At 39.4% G+C, this 16154-nt stretch overlaps 1 protein-coding gene across 13 annotated transcripts in view; it reads right to left on the bottom strand.

Moving 5' to 3' along the window:
- The window catches only part of sox6 (SRY-box transcription factor 6), a 524097-nt gene that overhangs the window by 200231 nt on the left and 307712 nt on the right, over positions 1-16154 (bottom strand). For all 13 annotated transcript variants that reach the window (XM_016993151.2, XM_008107320.3, XM_062977163.1 and 10 more), the window contains one exon: positions 4434-4523. In XM_016993151.2, coding sequence (XP_016848640.1) covers positions 4434-4523 — 90 coding nt within the window. The remainder of the gene's footprint in view (positions 1-4433; positions 4524-16154) is intronic.

The following is a 16154-nucleotide window of genomic DNA, read 5'->3' as shown; positions in this document are numbered from 1 at the left end:
CAAGTCACAGAGCTATACAATGCAAATGCCTTTCTTCAGTGGGCAGGCTATGCACATCAGTCAATGTCTCTCCCAAAATAGAGCATGCTATACAAAGAAAGTCAGCATGTGACATTTAAGCCACAATGCCTATAAATATAGATTATGTCCCAGTAGAAAGCTTGTCCAGTAATGGAAGCCTGAACACTTCACCCAATGGATAGAGCTCCAGAAACCATCCGTCTACACTTTGGATTATACAAGACTGTTGAATAATCATAGCTCTTGGAAATGCCAAAACTGCTCACATTATATATGTCTTCATTATTTGATCTTCAAAGACCCCAATGCCTAGAGGAACCGCTGCAGGCTATTTCAATGAAACAGCAGCATGAAGCTAGTGCTCTGCTAAGCAACAGATTTATACTACCATGTGAGACAAAAAATTAAAAACAAACGATTATAAGAAAATGTAGCATCTTGTCTGACATGTGACTGGGAAAGACAACATTGAAAAACAAGGAGGGTGAAATGGCTTGCTCCAAATTACTTATCACAGGATACCTAAACCGTTGAAATAGCTGTATAGATACCATGGAGGAGGGAACAGAGAGTGTTAAGTAGTTTCCAGGCATAATTATTGATAGTCAAACTTCCAAAAAAGTTACTTTCTATCACTTAACACTGGCTGGGTTTTTAAAAGTTGATTAAGATTCACAATTCATATTTGCCCATTTTAAACTTCTTCTTTATGAAGAATTAACCCTCATATAATATACTCCTTTCTTCTAATTTAAGTCTGGAGCAGCAGAAAAGGAACTCACTCAATCACCCACACAACGACCTTTCCTCTACTTAAACATGACTCTCTTGTCACTTCTCCATCTTTTCCTATTGGGGGGGGGGGGTGCATCATACTGTTAACTCATACTGAGCTTGTGGTCTACTAAGGCCCCTGGTTCTTTTTCATATGTAATTGCTGTTAATCTGGAATGATATGCTTTTGAAAATTCCATACTGGTTTTTAATCACTACATTATTTGCAAAGTATTAAACAGCTCAACAGTTTAATGAAACTTATCAAAATTGCCCCTTTTCAACAAAGGAGAAAAATTGCTTACACCCACAGCTGTTCTCCAAAAGAAACATTATTTGCCACATTCTTATTGTTGTCCATTAGCATTTCTTCATCTTTTCGCTTACTGAACCTAGCATTGTTTCTTTTGCTTTAAATCAGGGGTTCTCAGACTTTTTCAGCCACAGAGCCCTTCTTGAAGCAAATGCTTCTCATGGAGCCCCAAGAAATGTTTATATTATATTATATACAATTTATATATATCAGGGATAGGCAACCTTTTTGACGCATTGTGTTTTACAATTTGATAGACAGACCGGGCCAGTGTGAGATGGATGGAAAGTGTTTGTGTAAACTAATTGAAAAAAACTTGAATAAATTCCTATGCACACTGTACATATCTCATTTGTAGTGCAAAAGAGAAAGAGAAAACAAAACAATATTTAAAATGAAGAATAATTTTAACCAACATAAACTTGACAGTATTTCAGTGGAAGACACCAGAACCATACAGTCCAACCCTTTTCTGCCATGAAGTAAAAGCATAATCAAAGTACCCCCAACAGATGGTCACCCAGCCTTTGTAGTAGTAGTAGTAGTAGTAGTAGTAGTAGTAGTAATAGCAGAAACCCCAAAGGCCATCCAGTTCAACTTCCTTCTGCCATGCAGAAAACACACAATCAAGACACCCCGAGCAGTGGGAAATAGGATTTTGGAAACAAGCAAGGCAATTTCCAAGGCAGTGAGAAAGGCAATGAGGAAGACAAGGAAAAAAGGCTTTTGGGGGACATGGGAGGCGAGGGAAAAGGCGACAAGAGGGCCAAGAGAGAAAGGGTTTTGGTGGCAAGGAAGACAGGGGGGAAAGGAGGAGCAGGAAAGAGGAGGGAAAGTTTAGAGGGGGGAGGAGAGGGGGAGGGAACCGCAAAGCTTCTCAGTATGCTTCATGGAATCCCAAGGGCTCCCCGGAGCACCCTTTGAGAACCGCTGCTTTAAGTAACTGGATTTCATTTTATTATGTTAACATCTCAAGCAAACTGGAGATCATCCTGAGCTTCAACACTCCTCTTTTTCCTGCCTACTCATTTGTACACTTTTTTATGACTTACCACCTTCTTTTGTTTATTTATTTATTTGCAGTATTTATATTCCGCCCTTCTCACCCCGAAGGAGACTCAGGGCGGATCACAATGTACACATACATGACAAACATTCAATGCCATATGAACATAGAGACAGAGACAGAAACGCAGAGGCAATTTAACGTTCTGCAGCTTCCTGAGGGTATGCTCGATTCCGGCCACAGGGGGAGCAGCTGCTTCATCATCCACTGTGACATCTTGATGGATACTTCCTCATTTCAACGGCTGCTGGGCGATTTTTATGGTGTCGTAAATTAGTTAAATTAGCCTACCCGCAAAGCGGTACCTAAATTCCTACTTGATGGATGCAACCATCTTTCGGTTGCTTAGGTCAACAATGAGCAGGGGCTATTTTTTTAATGGTTGGGTGCTCACTCCAACATGGGCTGGCCTCGAACTCATGATCTCTTGGTCATAGTGATTTATTGCAGCTGGCTACTTAACCAGCTGTGCCACAGCCCAGTGCCCCTTCTTCTATTTCTTATAAATCATTATTTTAAATCATTCAAAAGTTTCTTATGAATGAGTGCCCAAACACTCTCAACCTGCCTTTCAAACTCTACACCACTGATCTTCTAACAAGTGTAGACATGCTTTGCCTATAATGTCATTTCTACTTCTTAATTGTTCGGTTTATTTGAATAGGCCATACTTCTAAACTACTACAATACACTCAGAGTCTCATCCCACCAGTGATGCAAATTAAACGAAGTGTCTTTGCTATGTCAAGAGTTCAATTTTATCTGGCAATAACAACAATTATTTCTCTTATCCAATCTATAATAAATAGATGTGGTATCTAACTTTAGTGACAATTGTGTCTATTTTAGATCCTCATAAAAGCAAAAAATGTATTCTCTCATGTAATTTGTACAATCACTACTAATTACTCGCCCTGACTCTTTTGGCAAATAAGACTGGAATCACAAAGATGTTTGATACAGGCATAAAGAAGCATAAATGTTTTTTCATCTATATTTCTATGCACACAAACCAAACCGCTCCCCATTACTGATATGTCAGTCTTGAAGGTGAAGAGCACTTTTTCAAGGGAGAGAATGTGTTTCAGCTATCCTCAAGAATGCCTTCCTTCTGATAATATAAACAACTCTTCAGTAACAGTCCGTGCAAAGAGCAATTCCCCTAACAGAACCACACCTTTGTTTCTTACAACTGGAATTCTTTTCTCCAGCCACCGAACTTTTTTTCTTTTTAGTGTATTACTTCACAGTCTTGCTTTATTCTGAACAATTTGTAGCTCTGTGGAAGGAGGGTGATCACATTAAACTAACTGGAAAAAGAACAATTCAACATCTCCCTAAGGCTTTTTTTTTAAAAAAAGAATCCTATTCAAAAGCCACAAAAACATAAAGGTAGCAAGTTCCTGGGTTACTGATTTGTCACTGATGCCACACACATTGGGAAGTAAGAAGTATTATATGGAAATGCAATAATATATTTTACTTTTATGTTCAAGTTTTTTTAGGAGACAATCAGGTAAACAAGAGGAGGCAAATTATTCCTGTGCATAATGATCAAATTAGGATAACAATTAAGGCTTTAAGCACGCAACCCCATCTTGCAGCATTGGGTTGTGTCAAAACAGACTGAATCCACAAAATAAAATTCATCTTTTCACTCAAACATTTATCCCCAAATACAAAAACCCAGTATCCTTCAAAATTCAGTTTGTACGTCATAACTTTTTACTTATGTATAATTTGATGTCATGAATAAATCGAAGGTAGGTTGTGGGACCAAAATTATGGATTTTGATATGAAGCTACGGCTAAGTCAAAGATCATTCCATAGAGAGGAGAAAAAGTCAGTGCCACCACAGAATGACAACTGCCTCTGGCCATCATCACCAATCCAGAAAACCTAAAAGAACCCTCAACCCCCATTAATCTCAGTGTTCTTCGAGGGAAAGTGCCGAAGAGCTGCTACCACCACTGACAATTTCCTGCCTAGGAATTCAAAAAAAGGCAGAGGTGTTACCACGGGAGAGAGAGAAGAGGGTGTCAATGCCTCTTTTGGGTTCTCCTGAGGTAGCCTATGGTTTCACCTTTCGTCATTCTATAATTCTTCATTTTTAAGGAAATATACATAAGTTACAGTGACCAATGGATACGTTGACCAATGGGGATTTTGGGGCTGATATATTTATGAAAATTTCTAGATTCATACACAAGTGTATACAGTAATTTTCATATTAAAATCTGGTGTCTAAATTACTGTACCTTTAATTTCTCCAAGGAGTTCGCTTGTGTTTAATCTTTCCATTTTCTCCTTCCAGTCTTTAGAAAGTAACTTTTCCATGCAAGATGAATCTATGTTTTAAAAACAGAAGATGAAAACAAAGACATTAATGAAGAGACCTATGAGCTGTAAAAGTACAAGGCAAAAGCTTTGATGTACCGCTGTGGCTCTTGCACAATTTCAGTGTTATACTGGCTTAGATTTTTGTCTCTGGAAACTGCCTTGGGAGTTTCTGGGAGACTGGCAGCATATAAATTACTGGGTAAATGAATGAATGAATAAATAAGTCTATTCTATAGCTCCAGTTAGAGTGGATGCATTGAAGCAATTGGATTTACACCAGTCTTGACTAACCATTCAGCAATTAGTTCTGTGAATCTACTCTAGTTGAGAGTAGAAGTTCTACTTAGGCCAATATCCACTGCTGCTTTGTTTATGCTATGAACAGAATTCAATATGGCACAGGTGCTGTACAGCATGGTGCTCTAACTCAAACTAATTATTTCAGTCAGAAACAAGTACCAGTACTAGATTTGACAGAGGCTCTTCCACACTGGCACAAAATGTAGGATAAATAAAATGCCAGTTCAGCATCACATGTTGTCCCGACAGGGCTGCCATACTCTGCCTCATGACAGAGTAAAAGCCATAGTGCCCAGACATGCCAATGCCAGTTTGGCATGGCTGGGCATTGGCACAGCCTCCCAAGACTCCCTTCACCCCATTTCCCCCTTCCCAAAATGCCTCCTCTCTCTCCAAAGGTCCTTCCTGTCATCCACGTGATCCAGAAAGAGGGAATGCTGGAGATGTAAGAAAAAGAAGGGTAATTTTTCCATGTTTGGTGGATCTGCTCAATAGTGCAAAAGTTCTGGAAAAGTGTTGTTAAGGAAACAAATAACATGCTCAGCAATGTGCTTTTTGGGGCTATTGAGAGATGGAGTAAGTCATGGGATAAAGAAATTTGCTATACTGCATTATCTGACAGTGTAGATGAGGCAACACTATCAAAACATTTGGGTTTGGGGAAAATTCTTATCTAAAACCAGTTTAGGTTCTCCAGTTGCCTCATTGACAACTAATGCAGACAATTTTCTGTATCAGATGAAGTGTCATGTCCAAGTATGGGATCCCATGGTTCACTTTCCCAATTAGTCTTAGATAAATCCAGCTCCTCCTCTTTGATTACACGTATGCCCTGCATACAAATCCAACTTGTTTCTCAGAGTTATGAGAACAAGTTATGTAAAAAGATTTTGGATATTGAACCTGTTGTTAGAAAATTCTACAATCTAGAATTGGTAATAAAATTTTATAACCCTTGGCATAACCCTTGCTCAGCTTCCTGGATGCATGATGCTTGTAGCAATTTGGCATGTCACAGTGGACAGGTTTAGGTTATTTTGTTATATGGGGGAAGATTTTCTTTGCATTCTGGGGAAGTGAGGAAGTGCCTTTCTTCTTCACCCACTGTTAATGCAAAGGTCTAATTCCTCTTTTTAAAAAGAAGTCTACTGGCAAAAAAAAAATTCAATGGCTAAAACACATCTTATTTTACCTTAAAGATAGTGGTAGATGCAAGTGATTGCATCTCTAAGATATGTGTAATGGAGGCAGGCATATACCACATATATTTCAAAATAAGGCTAGCAAACAAAATCTGCACTTTTCCTGACTTATCTCATGGTGGTCCATTGCTTTATAAAACAGTTCACTTCAATTTTTTGCAAGAGAAGGCGGGGGGGGGGGGGGGGTAAGTAAGTAAAACCTTATTTCTATCCTGCCCTATCTCCCTGTGGGGACTCAGTGTAGTTCACAGCATAAAAGGCAAACATTCAATGCCATAAAATACAACAATAGACTAAACAATTCAAATAGACAGTATAAATCATTTGACAAAAAAACACATAAAAACAATAATGATAAGTTACACAATATTAATAAAAACAAGACTAAAAACAGGTCAAAAGCCATGTCCAAATTCCATTCCTTATTTCAAAAGTCAGATATTTAAACATTCACATCTCCATATGCCTGAGTACATAGGATTTTTATTTTTTTTTGCTTCCTAAAGGAGGGTCTGAGAGGAGGATCTTCCCTGATGAACGCAGTGTCCCGGCAGGCTCATATGAGGAGATGTGATTGGCCAGGTAATCTGGACCCGAACCATTCAGAGCTTTAAAGGGAGCAACCAGCAGTTTACATTTCATTTGGTAGCAAACTGGAAGCCAAAGGAGCGGCTGCAGCTTGGGAATTGTCCTATCCCTGTATGGTGCTCCCGCAAATAGTCTGGCTGCTGATCTCTGAACCAGCTGAAGTTTCTGAGCCCTTTTTAAAGGCAACCCCACGTAGAACTGTTAAAGTAGTCCAATCAAGATGTAACTAAGGCATTTACTACCATGGCCAGATGGCTTGTGAGATGTGAGTTAGATGGGGCCTTTCTGTGGCCCCATCTACACTGACTATATAATCCAGTTTCTAAATGCAGATAATATGATTTAAACTGGATTATATGAATTTACATTGCCAAATAATTTCTCTTAGAAATATGCTCCTCTTCAGTTAAAGATACGAAAATGCACAACAGAACACGGGAAGATTGCTTGTCTGACAAAGGCTTTATTTGGATGTAGCACCAAACTAAGAGTGCATCAAGGACAGATCCTACTTGATTCAGTCTTAGATGTTACTAGATTCCACTTCCCTACAGCCCTAACCAGCAGTGAAAATGATAAGAGATGCTTTATGCTGTAGTTCAGCAACATCTTTGCCCTCCCTTGTACCATTACTAGAACAAGTCACAAAAACAATTGCATGCTCCTCCTCTTTATTTCTCTTCTAAGGAAGGCATGAAAAAGAGTTTGAAAGCTCGTATTTCCATTTCACTTGACCATAGCTGGTTGTGACATCATTCACCCCCCCCCCCCCCAATGGTTAATTTTAATGATCATTTGTTGGAATAAGCCAGCTTCAAATTATAGTTTCAAGTAACCATAGGCCCCTTCTACACTGCCATATAATCCAGTTCAAAGCAAATAATCTGGATTTTATATGGAAGCAGAGGCGGTTCAACCACCAGGCCAACTAGGCAGTTGCCTGTGGCGCCATCTTGTTGGGGGCCTCTGCTGCCACGCCTCCCTCCGCAAGGAAGGAACCGAGGTCACCACTTTGGGGAGCAGAGAAGCAGCACTTCTCTGCTCCTCAAAGCCCTGAACACCTTACTTCTCACCAGGAAGGCATTCAGGGCATTGCAAAGCAGAGACCTCGCCAGGAAGGCGTTCGGCGGTTTGGGGAGCAGAGAAGCACCACTTCTCTGCTCCCCAAAGCTCCGAACGCCCTCCTGGCGAGAACGAATGTCTGGATTTCTCCTGTTTTCAGAGTGTTGTTCTTTATTTATTGTCCTGATTTTAGAGTTTTTTTTCTTGCCGGGGGCTATCTGGGTTATCTAACTCCACACTGCCCTATATACCTGTTCAATATTTGATGCTAAATTCACAAATATAGTAATTCCTACATAACATTACCATGTATTGAACTGCTTTTTCTGTTGATTTGTTGTAAAGCATGATGTTTTGGTGCTTAATTTGTAAAATACTAATGTAATTTGATATTTAATAGGCTTTTCCTTAATTTCCCCTTATTATCAAACATTTCTGCTTATCCAATGCTTTTATTTTGCAGTGATTGGTTGGGGGGGGGCACCAAAATTCTGTTCGCCTACACTTGAAAAATACCTAGGGCCAGCTCTGTATGGCAGTGTAGAAGGGGGCATAGTTAGGCTTAAAAGCACTTTATGGTTCAGAAATCATGCTTAATTATAGTTAGAATAATACAGAAAAAAAATCAGATTTCACTGTAAATTAACTCTAGTTCACTGTAGCATTACATCCAATTATAGGACAACTATGTAGTAAAACTCTTAGTTGCAACCCTGTTTGGATTTTGCATGTTCCTTTTTACCACACGAAAAACCTTTATTATTATTTAAGAGAGTCGTGTTCACGACACCTTATGGGCATCTCTGGAAAGAGAATATAGTTTGGAGTCCCAACATTACCACCCTCCAAGTAATATTTTAGTAGGAAAGCCAATTTACTAATTGCATCCATTCAAAGACAAAAAGAGGGAAAGAGAAATTAAGGAATTCTAAGTTGCAACAGACATCATTAAAATACTTGTTACACAATAAAGCAAATTCTTTAATGTTAACAATTACAACCCTTTATCACTTTTATGGGGTTTTGGCCAGATAATAAAAGAATCACCAAATAACCACCATTTATCAATGGAATGTTATAATTTCTCAGTTTCTCTGATGTCATTAATTTAAAAAGATGTTTTTCATGTGCTCTGCCAACTTTCAAGTCTCCTTATCTCTACAAAGATGAAAAACAATGACTTTATATTGATACTTACTGAAAATTACAATGAAAATATTTTAACTATGAAATGTTTTTTCTCAATTTATGACTAAGGGCATGAAAATATAGAAAGATAAAGAAGCAAGGAATAGTGAAACACCGGTGGAAACCATGTCACTTTTATTTTATCAACTTTTTAAAAATGCATAAAAAGAGTACCATTCGTTAATTCAATGAACTGACAATGCAGAGAATGGAGAGGCAGAGAGGGAATCTACATTCCCAGTTTTCAACTGATAATATTGAAGGGGTTCTTCCTTTAAAGAAAAAATGGAAAATATTTTAAACCATTCTGATAGCATTGCGATGCCATTCAATATATGATGTAGTGGGTGAAAGCCCAGTTTAAGGTGACATCAGTAAAAATATGAGATTTAATCAAATGTTGCATGCTGACTGGTGGAACTGCAGAAGCCAGAGGAAATGGGAGTTAAGCTTTTCCCCTTTCCATCCCAGTATCCTGGCATGAAAGAAGGAAGGGGACACCTCAAGAGGACAAGAAAGGGAGTGGATGACAGGCAGGTTCTGCCATGCTGGTGTATAGTGTAGTGACAACATACACTTACTTTTCATAATAAATTTTGATGTTCCAGGTGGACCTAATTTCTTCATGTTCATGCTCAACAGCCATAGTCAACCAAAAATTAACTCACTCCCTCTAATGGGTGTCATTAAAAATGCTTGCCAATATGAAGAGGGAGCACATTCTACAAGTATTTGCTGACATCCCTGTGTGTGTATACATGCATATTTTTCAATACAATTCTGCTCTAATCTTTTCTTCGATAGCAAAAAGCATTCCGCACTCAACGAAACAGACAAATGTGCATATGCGCACACATACCCAGTTGTAGCTGTGGAATGGTTCTGACACGAGGCTTTTTGTCAAAGACAGCTGTTGTGGGGTTTGGTGTCTACATGTTAATTACATTTGTATTATTAATAGCCCATACTTATTCTACAGATACATTTGCAATTGTAGTTACATTTCAACATGGTAACAAAAATGTGCTTTCTCTGTAATTGGAACAAATAGAATGGGTAGTGATGATAGATACCTTTGATTTTGTGCCATAGACCTATGAACCAGATTTTGCATGGTTTTAACATAACAAGCCTATTAGTGTCAATACACTAGGAAGGTTTTAAAAACAACAACAAGAACAACACTGAGGTCACGGCCTCCAACATCTCCCTCAAAGATGAAGGAAATCCCACAGTGCTCATGTCTAGATGCATTCCTCATTACTTCTTTACAGGCTCAAATAATCTAAAGGTTATCACTTTCATGGAAACAATTGTACTAACATTAGATTATTAACTAATTTGTGAAAAAGCATGTGATTTAACCAGCTGGCATATCCTACCCACAGAAGGGCTGTTAATGGTAGCTAAAACAAGTGCTAGTAGCCCAAAAAGTGCTTGGAGGAGGAAATCAGATCACTGCTTATAAGATTTTAACTCATAGATTGATCTGTGGCATAGGCATATGCATTGTAACAAACCCATGACTGAAAATGTTGCTTTAGGAACAATGCCTTTAAAACAGGTAACGTGAATTCCAGATTTAACACACAGGCACACAAGATGACAAGGATGTCTATGTGATGAAAACAATTAACATTTCTCCACTGAGTAATCAATCAGTTTTGGTATGGAAAGAATCCTGGACTACGGATGAAGAACAAGTGTGCTAACTATCACAGGCAAAGGCTTAAGTTCTTTTGACTAAATGAAAGTCATCTTGATCCTATCAAGGGCAGGCCCTCCCTCCCTTCCTCTTCTCTTTCTTACCCATCCCAATCCACATCTCATGACCTTCAACAAGTGAGGGAGCCCAGGCCTACCTTTTTGAAATACTATGTGACCTTCACGTGGTCTGCATCCATCTACATATGCTTCCCTCCCCTAAATGCTCTCTCTACCCCGTTATTTTTAATTTACTGGAGTAGCCCTCGCATTTCTTTCTTTGACATATAGATGAGAAGAATCCATTCATGCTCTGTGTGTGTGTGTTTTGTTTTTTATGGTAAAAGTCAGACATAAAAGAAAGCCTAAATGTGTGCGTGCTGTAGCAAAACTTCAAAGCCCTGACTGTCAGACATTATTATTTCAAACCAGTGCTGACTTTTTGAGACTCAATAAAACACTATAGTGCACAGTGGCATATTTATAACATCCATATCAATGGTAAATGCGATCAACTGTCTCATTCTTGCTGCTTTGAGAGCCCTCACTTTCTCTCTCTCTTCTTTATAATAAGCGTCTTTCAAAACATGTTGTAACAATACTGTAAGCTGATAATTACTGCTGATATAAGCTCCACAACATGAGTTGTTTGCATACAATCCTTTCCACATTCAGGCATTACACAGTGACAGAAGACAAAAGCACATTGATTTATTAATAATGATTGCAAATGTATTGTAGGCCTATAAACAATAAATAAATATATGTAACTAGGTATTTCAGTGAAATTTGATTCCTTTCCCCTATTTGATCTTAGAGGATAAGCTAGATCAGGCCTGCTTAGTACTTGGAATGAAAATCACCAAGGAATACCAGATGGTATATTTCAGAGCAAGGCAATGACAAACTACCTCTGTGTATGCCCTGCCTGTCAAATTCAAGGGATTGCCATAATTTGACAGGCAATTTGAAGGTACATATAAACACCTTGTAACTTGACCACCACAAAGGAAAACAAAATAATGTCACCTAAATGACTTATTGATTACAAAAATCATTATTACTAAAAGGCATAAGTTTGGCCCACATATGCCTTTTATAATCAAAAAGTTATTTCCATTTTCAACTATGTTAAATTGAAATACCAACAGCAGAAGGTTGAATTGAAACTACTCTAAATGGATCTCCTGGCAGGATGTTCCCAAAGTTAGCCTGGTGTAGGAGCATTGTGGCATATGTTAATACTTCTTTTTCAATGACATTCAGCTGTTCCCTATTACCTTCCTGGTTGGTTAAACTGGCCAGTGGCGGGTTGGTTGATTGGTTTGTGGCTATCATAAACACCTCTTTGGTTCAAGGGAAATTCCCAATAAGCCTTAAACAGGCTATTGTGAGATCAATATTGAAGAAATCACCCCTTGACCCTTCGGTTTTGGATAACTACAGACCAATTTCTAACCTCCCGTTTCTGGGCAAGGTGCTGAAGAGGGTGGTCGCTTCCCAGCTCCAGGGATTTCTAGAAGACACCGACTTCCTTGACCAGTCACAGTCTGGCTTCATACCTGGGCACAGTACCAAGATGGCTTTGGTCGCCTTGGTGGATGACCTCCACAGGGAACTGGACAGGGGGAGTGTGACCCTGCTGGTTCTCTTGGACATCTCAGCAGCTTTCGATACCATCGACCATGGTATCCTTCTGGGACGGCTCTCCAGGATGGGCCTTGGGCGTACTGCTTTGCAGTGGCTCCAGTCCTTCCTGGAGGGCCGATCCCAGATGGTGAAGTTGGGGGACACCTGCTCGGACTCCTGTGGGGTCCCGCAAGGTTCCATTCTGTCCCCCATGCTTTTTAACATCTACATGAAACTGCTGGGTGAGGTCATCCGGAGTTTTGGAGTTTGGTGCCATCTCTACGCAGATGACACTCAATTCTACTACTCTTTTCCACCGAAATCCAAGGAAGCCCCTCGGATTCTGGACCAGTGCCTGGCCACTGTGCTGGGCTGGATGAGGACGAACAAGCTGAAGCTTAATCCTGACAAGACAGAGGTCCTCCAGGTCAGTCGCTCAGCCGATCGAGGTATTGGGTGGCAACCTGTGCTCGATGGGGTCGCACTCCCCCTGAAGGTGCAGGTCCGCAGTCTGGGGGTCCTCCTGGACTCACTGCTGACGCTTGATGCTCAGGTGTCAGCAGTGGCCGGGAGGGCCTTTGCACAACTAAAACCGTACCTCTTGAAGTCTGACTTGGCCATGGTGGTCCATGCCTTAGTTACCTCCAGGATGGATTATTGCAATGCTCTCTATGTGGGGCTGCCCTTGAAGACAGACTGGAAACTACAACTAGTCCAAGGATCGGCAGCCAGACTGCTAACCGGAGCATCTTACAGGGAGCAGTCAACCCCCCTGTTTAAGGAGCTCCATTGGCTGCCGTTCACTTTCCAGTCCCAATTCATACCTACAAAGCCCTGAACGGCTTGGGACCAGTCTGCCTTTGTGATCGCCTTTCCCCCTATGAGCCTGCACGATCTCTCCAATCCTCAGGGGAGGCCCTCCTCTCTATCACTATCACTATCGCAGGCTCGGCTTGCTGGAATGAGGGAGAGGACCTTCTCTGTGCCCCCCCCCAACTTTGGAATTCCCTCCCTAGGAAAATCAGATTGGCTCCAACCCTGTCTGCCTTTGTGAAATAGCTAAAGACATGGCTATTTCAGTGTGCGTTTGATTAATTCACCAACATAATAGACCCTTTCCACTGAGACATTACTTCTTAGCTCTTTAATCCCTTCCTACCTTACCTTATCCCATATTATCCCAGTTGACTCTCTGACACTTGTTTATGCACTTTATTAAAGCTTTGGATATTGTGTTTTATATGTCTGACCCCTTTTATCTCCAGTGGTTGATGCTGTATTATTACTCATTTGTTCTGATTTTATGTGTTTTATTGTATTTTTATGTTTAAATTGTTTATTTTATTTGATTTATGTTATTACTGTTTTGTTTTGATATTCGTTGTAATTGCTTTATTCTGTTTTGTTTTGGGCATCACCCCATGTTAGCCGCCCCGAGTCACTTTGGGGAGATAGTGGCGGGATAGAAAAATAAATTATTATTATTATTATTATTATTATTATTATTATTATTATTATTACTAAACTGCTTTTACCCAAGGTAAGAAAAAGAAGTTTGAAATATATTTATTAATTTCCTACTTTACATAGCAGCCAAGGCAGCTTCTAAAGATTTAAAAAACATAGGTTTTGAAAATTATTCATACAATTTTTAAAACAATTTAGTCAATTCTTCATAGAATTTATTCAGAGTAGGGGTAGACCTCACTTCCCCAACATTGCCATCCCAACAGACGATAAGCCTGCTTTGGGTTGTGACTCCACCATTTGGATAGCTCCTGTGGAATCTGAACAAAAACCCAGAGCAAATTCAGCACCCTTTCGACTTACAAGCCACCAGCTGCAACTGCAGTGGCAAGTTCTCCTTGCAATCATGGATAGCAAAGTAATACCAGTAATAGTTCCTTCTATACATTGAGCAAGTAGCATGGTGCAGGTTTTCTACATAGTACCACTACATTCTGAATGAGGCACTAAATCTGCTTAGTCCCTTCCAACTACAAGAGGTCTGAACTGGCCAGTAAAGGATATAAGGCATGTCATTACATACATATGCATATGTATATTCATTCATTTCCCCTCTTTGGAGAAAAAGCATTTCTCCACAATTTGATAAAATTAGAATAGTTGAGACCTCTTGAGAGCTTTCCTAAACTTTTACTTAAAACTCTCAAAATAATAGGTATTTTAAACTGTGTTCATTTTACTCTGGACTTCACACATATTCCCGAACGATCAAAAGCTCTGAGTAGAAACTTTGAGCTTTCCAAATCCAAACACTGGGATATAAATACTGGTTGTTGCCAGGCTTGTTATCTACGCTGAGCCTGACTGGGAAAAGGGCTTGCAATTTCTACCAAGGCAGCCTGGAATGGTTTGATTTTTTTTAAAAAAAACCCACACTGAATCCCTCATGAAAACTTCAATGCACATAGATAAAATACCACACACTAATGTGCCCTCCCCCATTTTTGTTTCCATCGTGCCTTATAGAGAGAGCCCAAGATGCAACCCTGGCCTTTATTTCTTTAATTTATTTATTAAGAAACAAAACCTTTCACCTTTCAGATGTTTTTGTTCTCCTAAAATAGTTCATACAATGCCATATTCCTCTTTATTTTTAGCAGAGAAAGAAGAGAAAGCATGCTTTTCCCATACAGCAAGGCACAGATATAAACATCAACACAGATGCTCTGTGAGAGAGAGCTGGGCTTCTCAAGCACTTGATCATTAAGGAATGCACCAACTGTTTTAGATAATCTTGTGCCAGCTCAAATTCTGCTCCACACTCCCCTCTGGGAGTGGTCAATCTTGTCCTGCTCCTAATTTTTCATTTTCCCCACTCCTCCAGGTTTTCCCCCTCCCTTCATGACTTCCAGAACAAGTATGGGGTGGGAAGAAAGGGAGAGAGAAAGGGAGAAAGAAAGGGAGAACGAAAGAAAGAAAGACTTTCCCAAACAGAGAAAAACTTTCAGACAATTAACCCTCCCTTCTTCTTTCAGATAAATTACTAAGTATCAAATGCAATCTGTTTCCTTTGTTTACTCAATATGAACGATTTGTAAATGACTCAAGGATAAAATTCAGAAAATGTCATTTTAAATTAGAACCATTATAAACATGCTAATGACTGCCCAACTAAAACATGCAGGATCACTGTAAAGAAATATATTTAGTTCCTGAGAAAATACAGTTGTGTTGTCACAGAACTATTTGGGCATTCAACTGTACAGGGGTTTATTCCCTGAAAATGTTAGCTCCAGATAAGACCCATTTGGTATGTCAAAGGGAACTTTCCAAAATCTCAGCACAATTGCTTAGAAACAGCATCTTGGCACATTCACAAGACAAAAGTATATTTTCAGAAACACATGTATATTTGGTTCTTCTCTTTCACCTTCCATTATGGAATAAAATTGTGAATTTCATTGCCCTTTTTCACTAAAATGCATTCTCCTGAATGATTTGAATTAAAGTGATGATACACAGCTGACTGCACGTAACCATAATTTTCTTAACAAGCACATGCACTTCTTGCTTAATTCTCATAGTAACATGAAAGTCTGGTGAAAGGTGGCATCAGAATCCTCACAACAGCAATCACTGATACTTAAATAACAAGGAGATACAATTTACAAGCAGTTCTCAAGAAGATGAATACCTGAATTGACACTTTAAGTACAATGAATCTAATTGCTCTCCCCTATCACAGTTCTTATCACTTAAAGCATACCAATGAAAAGGATTATACCAGCTCACACTGAAGAAGAAAATATGCTACAGTTCACGTTAAGGAAAACCCCATACACCCACATTATGGTAGGTACTAATGCCCATGATAAAATCCAAATGTGTTGTATATCCATGAAGGGCAAAACAATCTCAGTCATGTCCTTTGCCTGGCAGAATTATCTAAATTAACCACACTAGAAATTTCTACTTTTTGTTTTTCTGTGAACCAAGAGT

The sequence above is a fragment of the Anolis carolinensis genome, chromosome 1, assembly GCF_035594765.1.
Source record: "Anolis carolinensis isolate JA03-04 chromosome 1, rAnoCar3.1.pri, whole genome shotgun sequence".
Lineage (NCBI taxonomy): Eukaryota > Metazoa > Chordata > Lepidosauria > Squamata > Dactyloidae > Anolis > Anolis carolinensis.
Note: the sequence above shows the minus strand (reverse complement) of the source record. Positions and strands in the feature narration are given on the sequence as shown.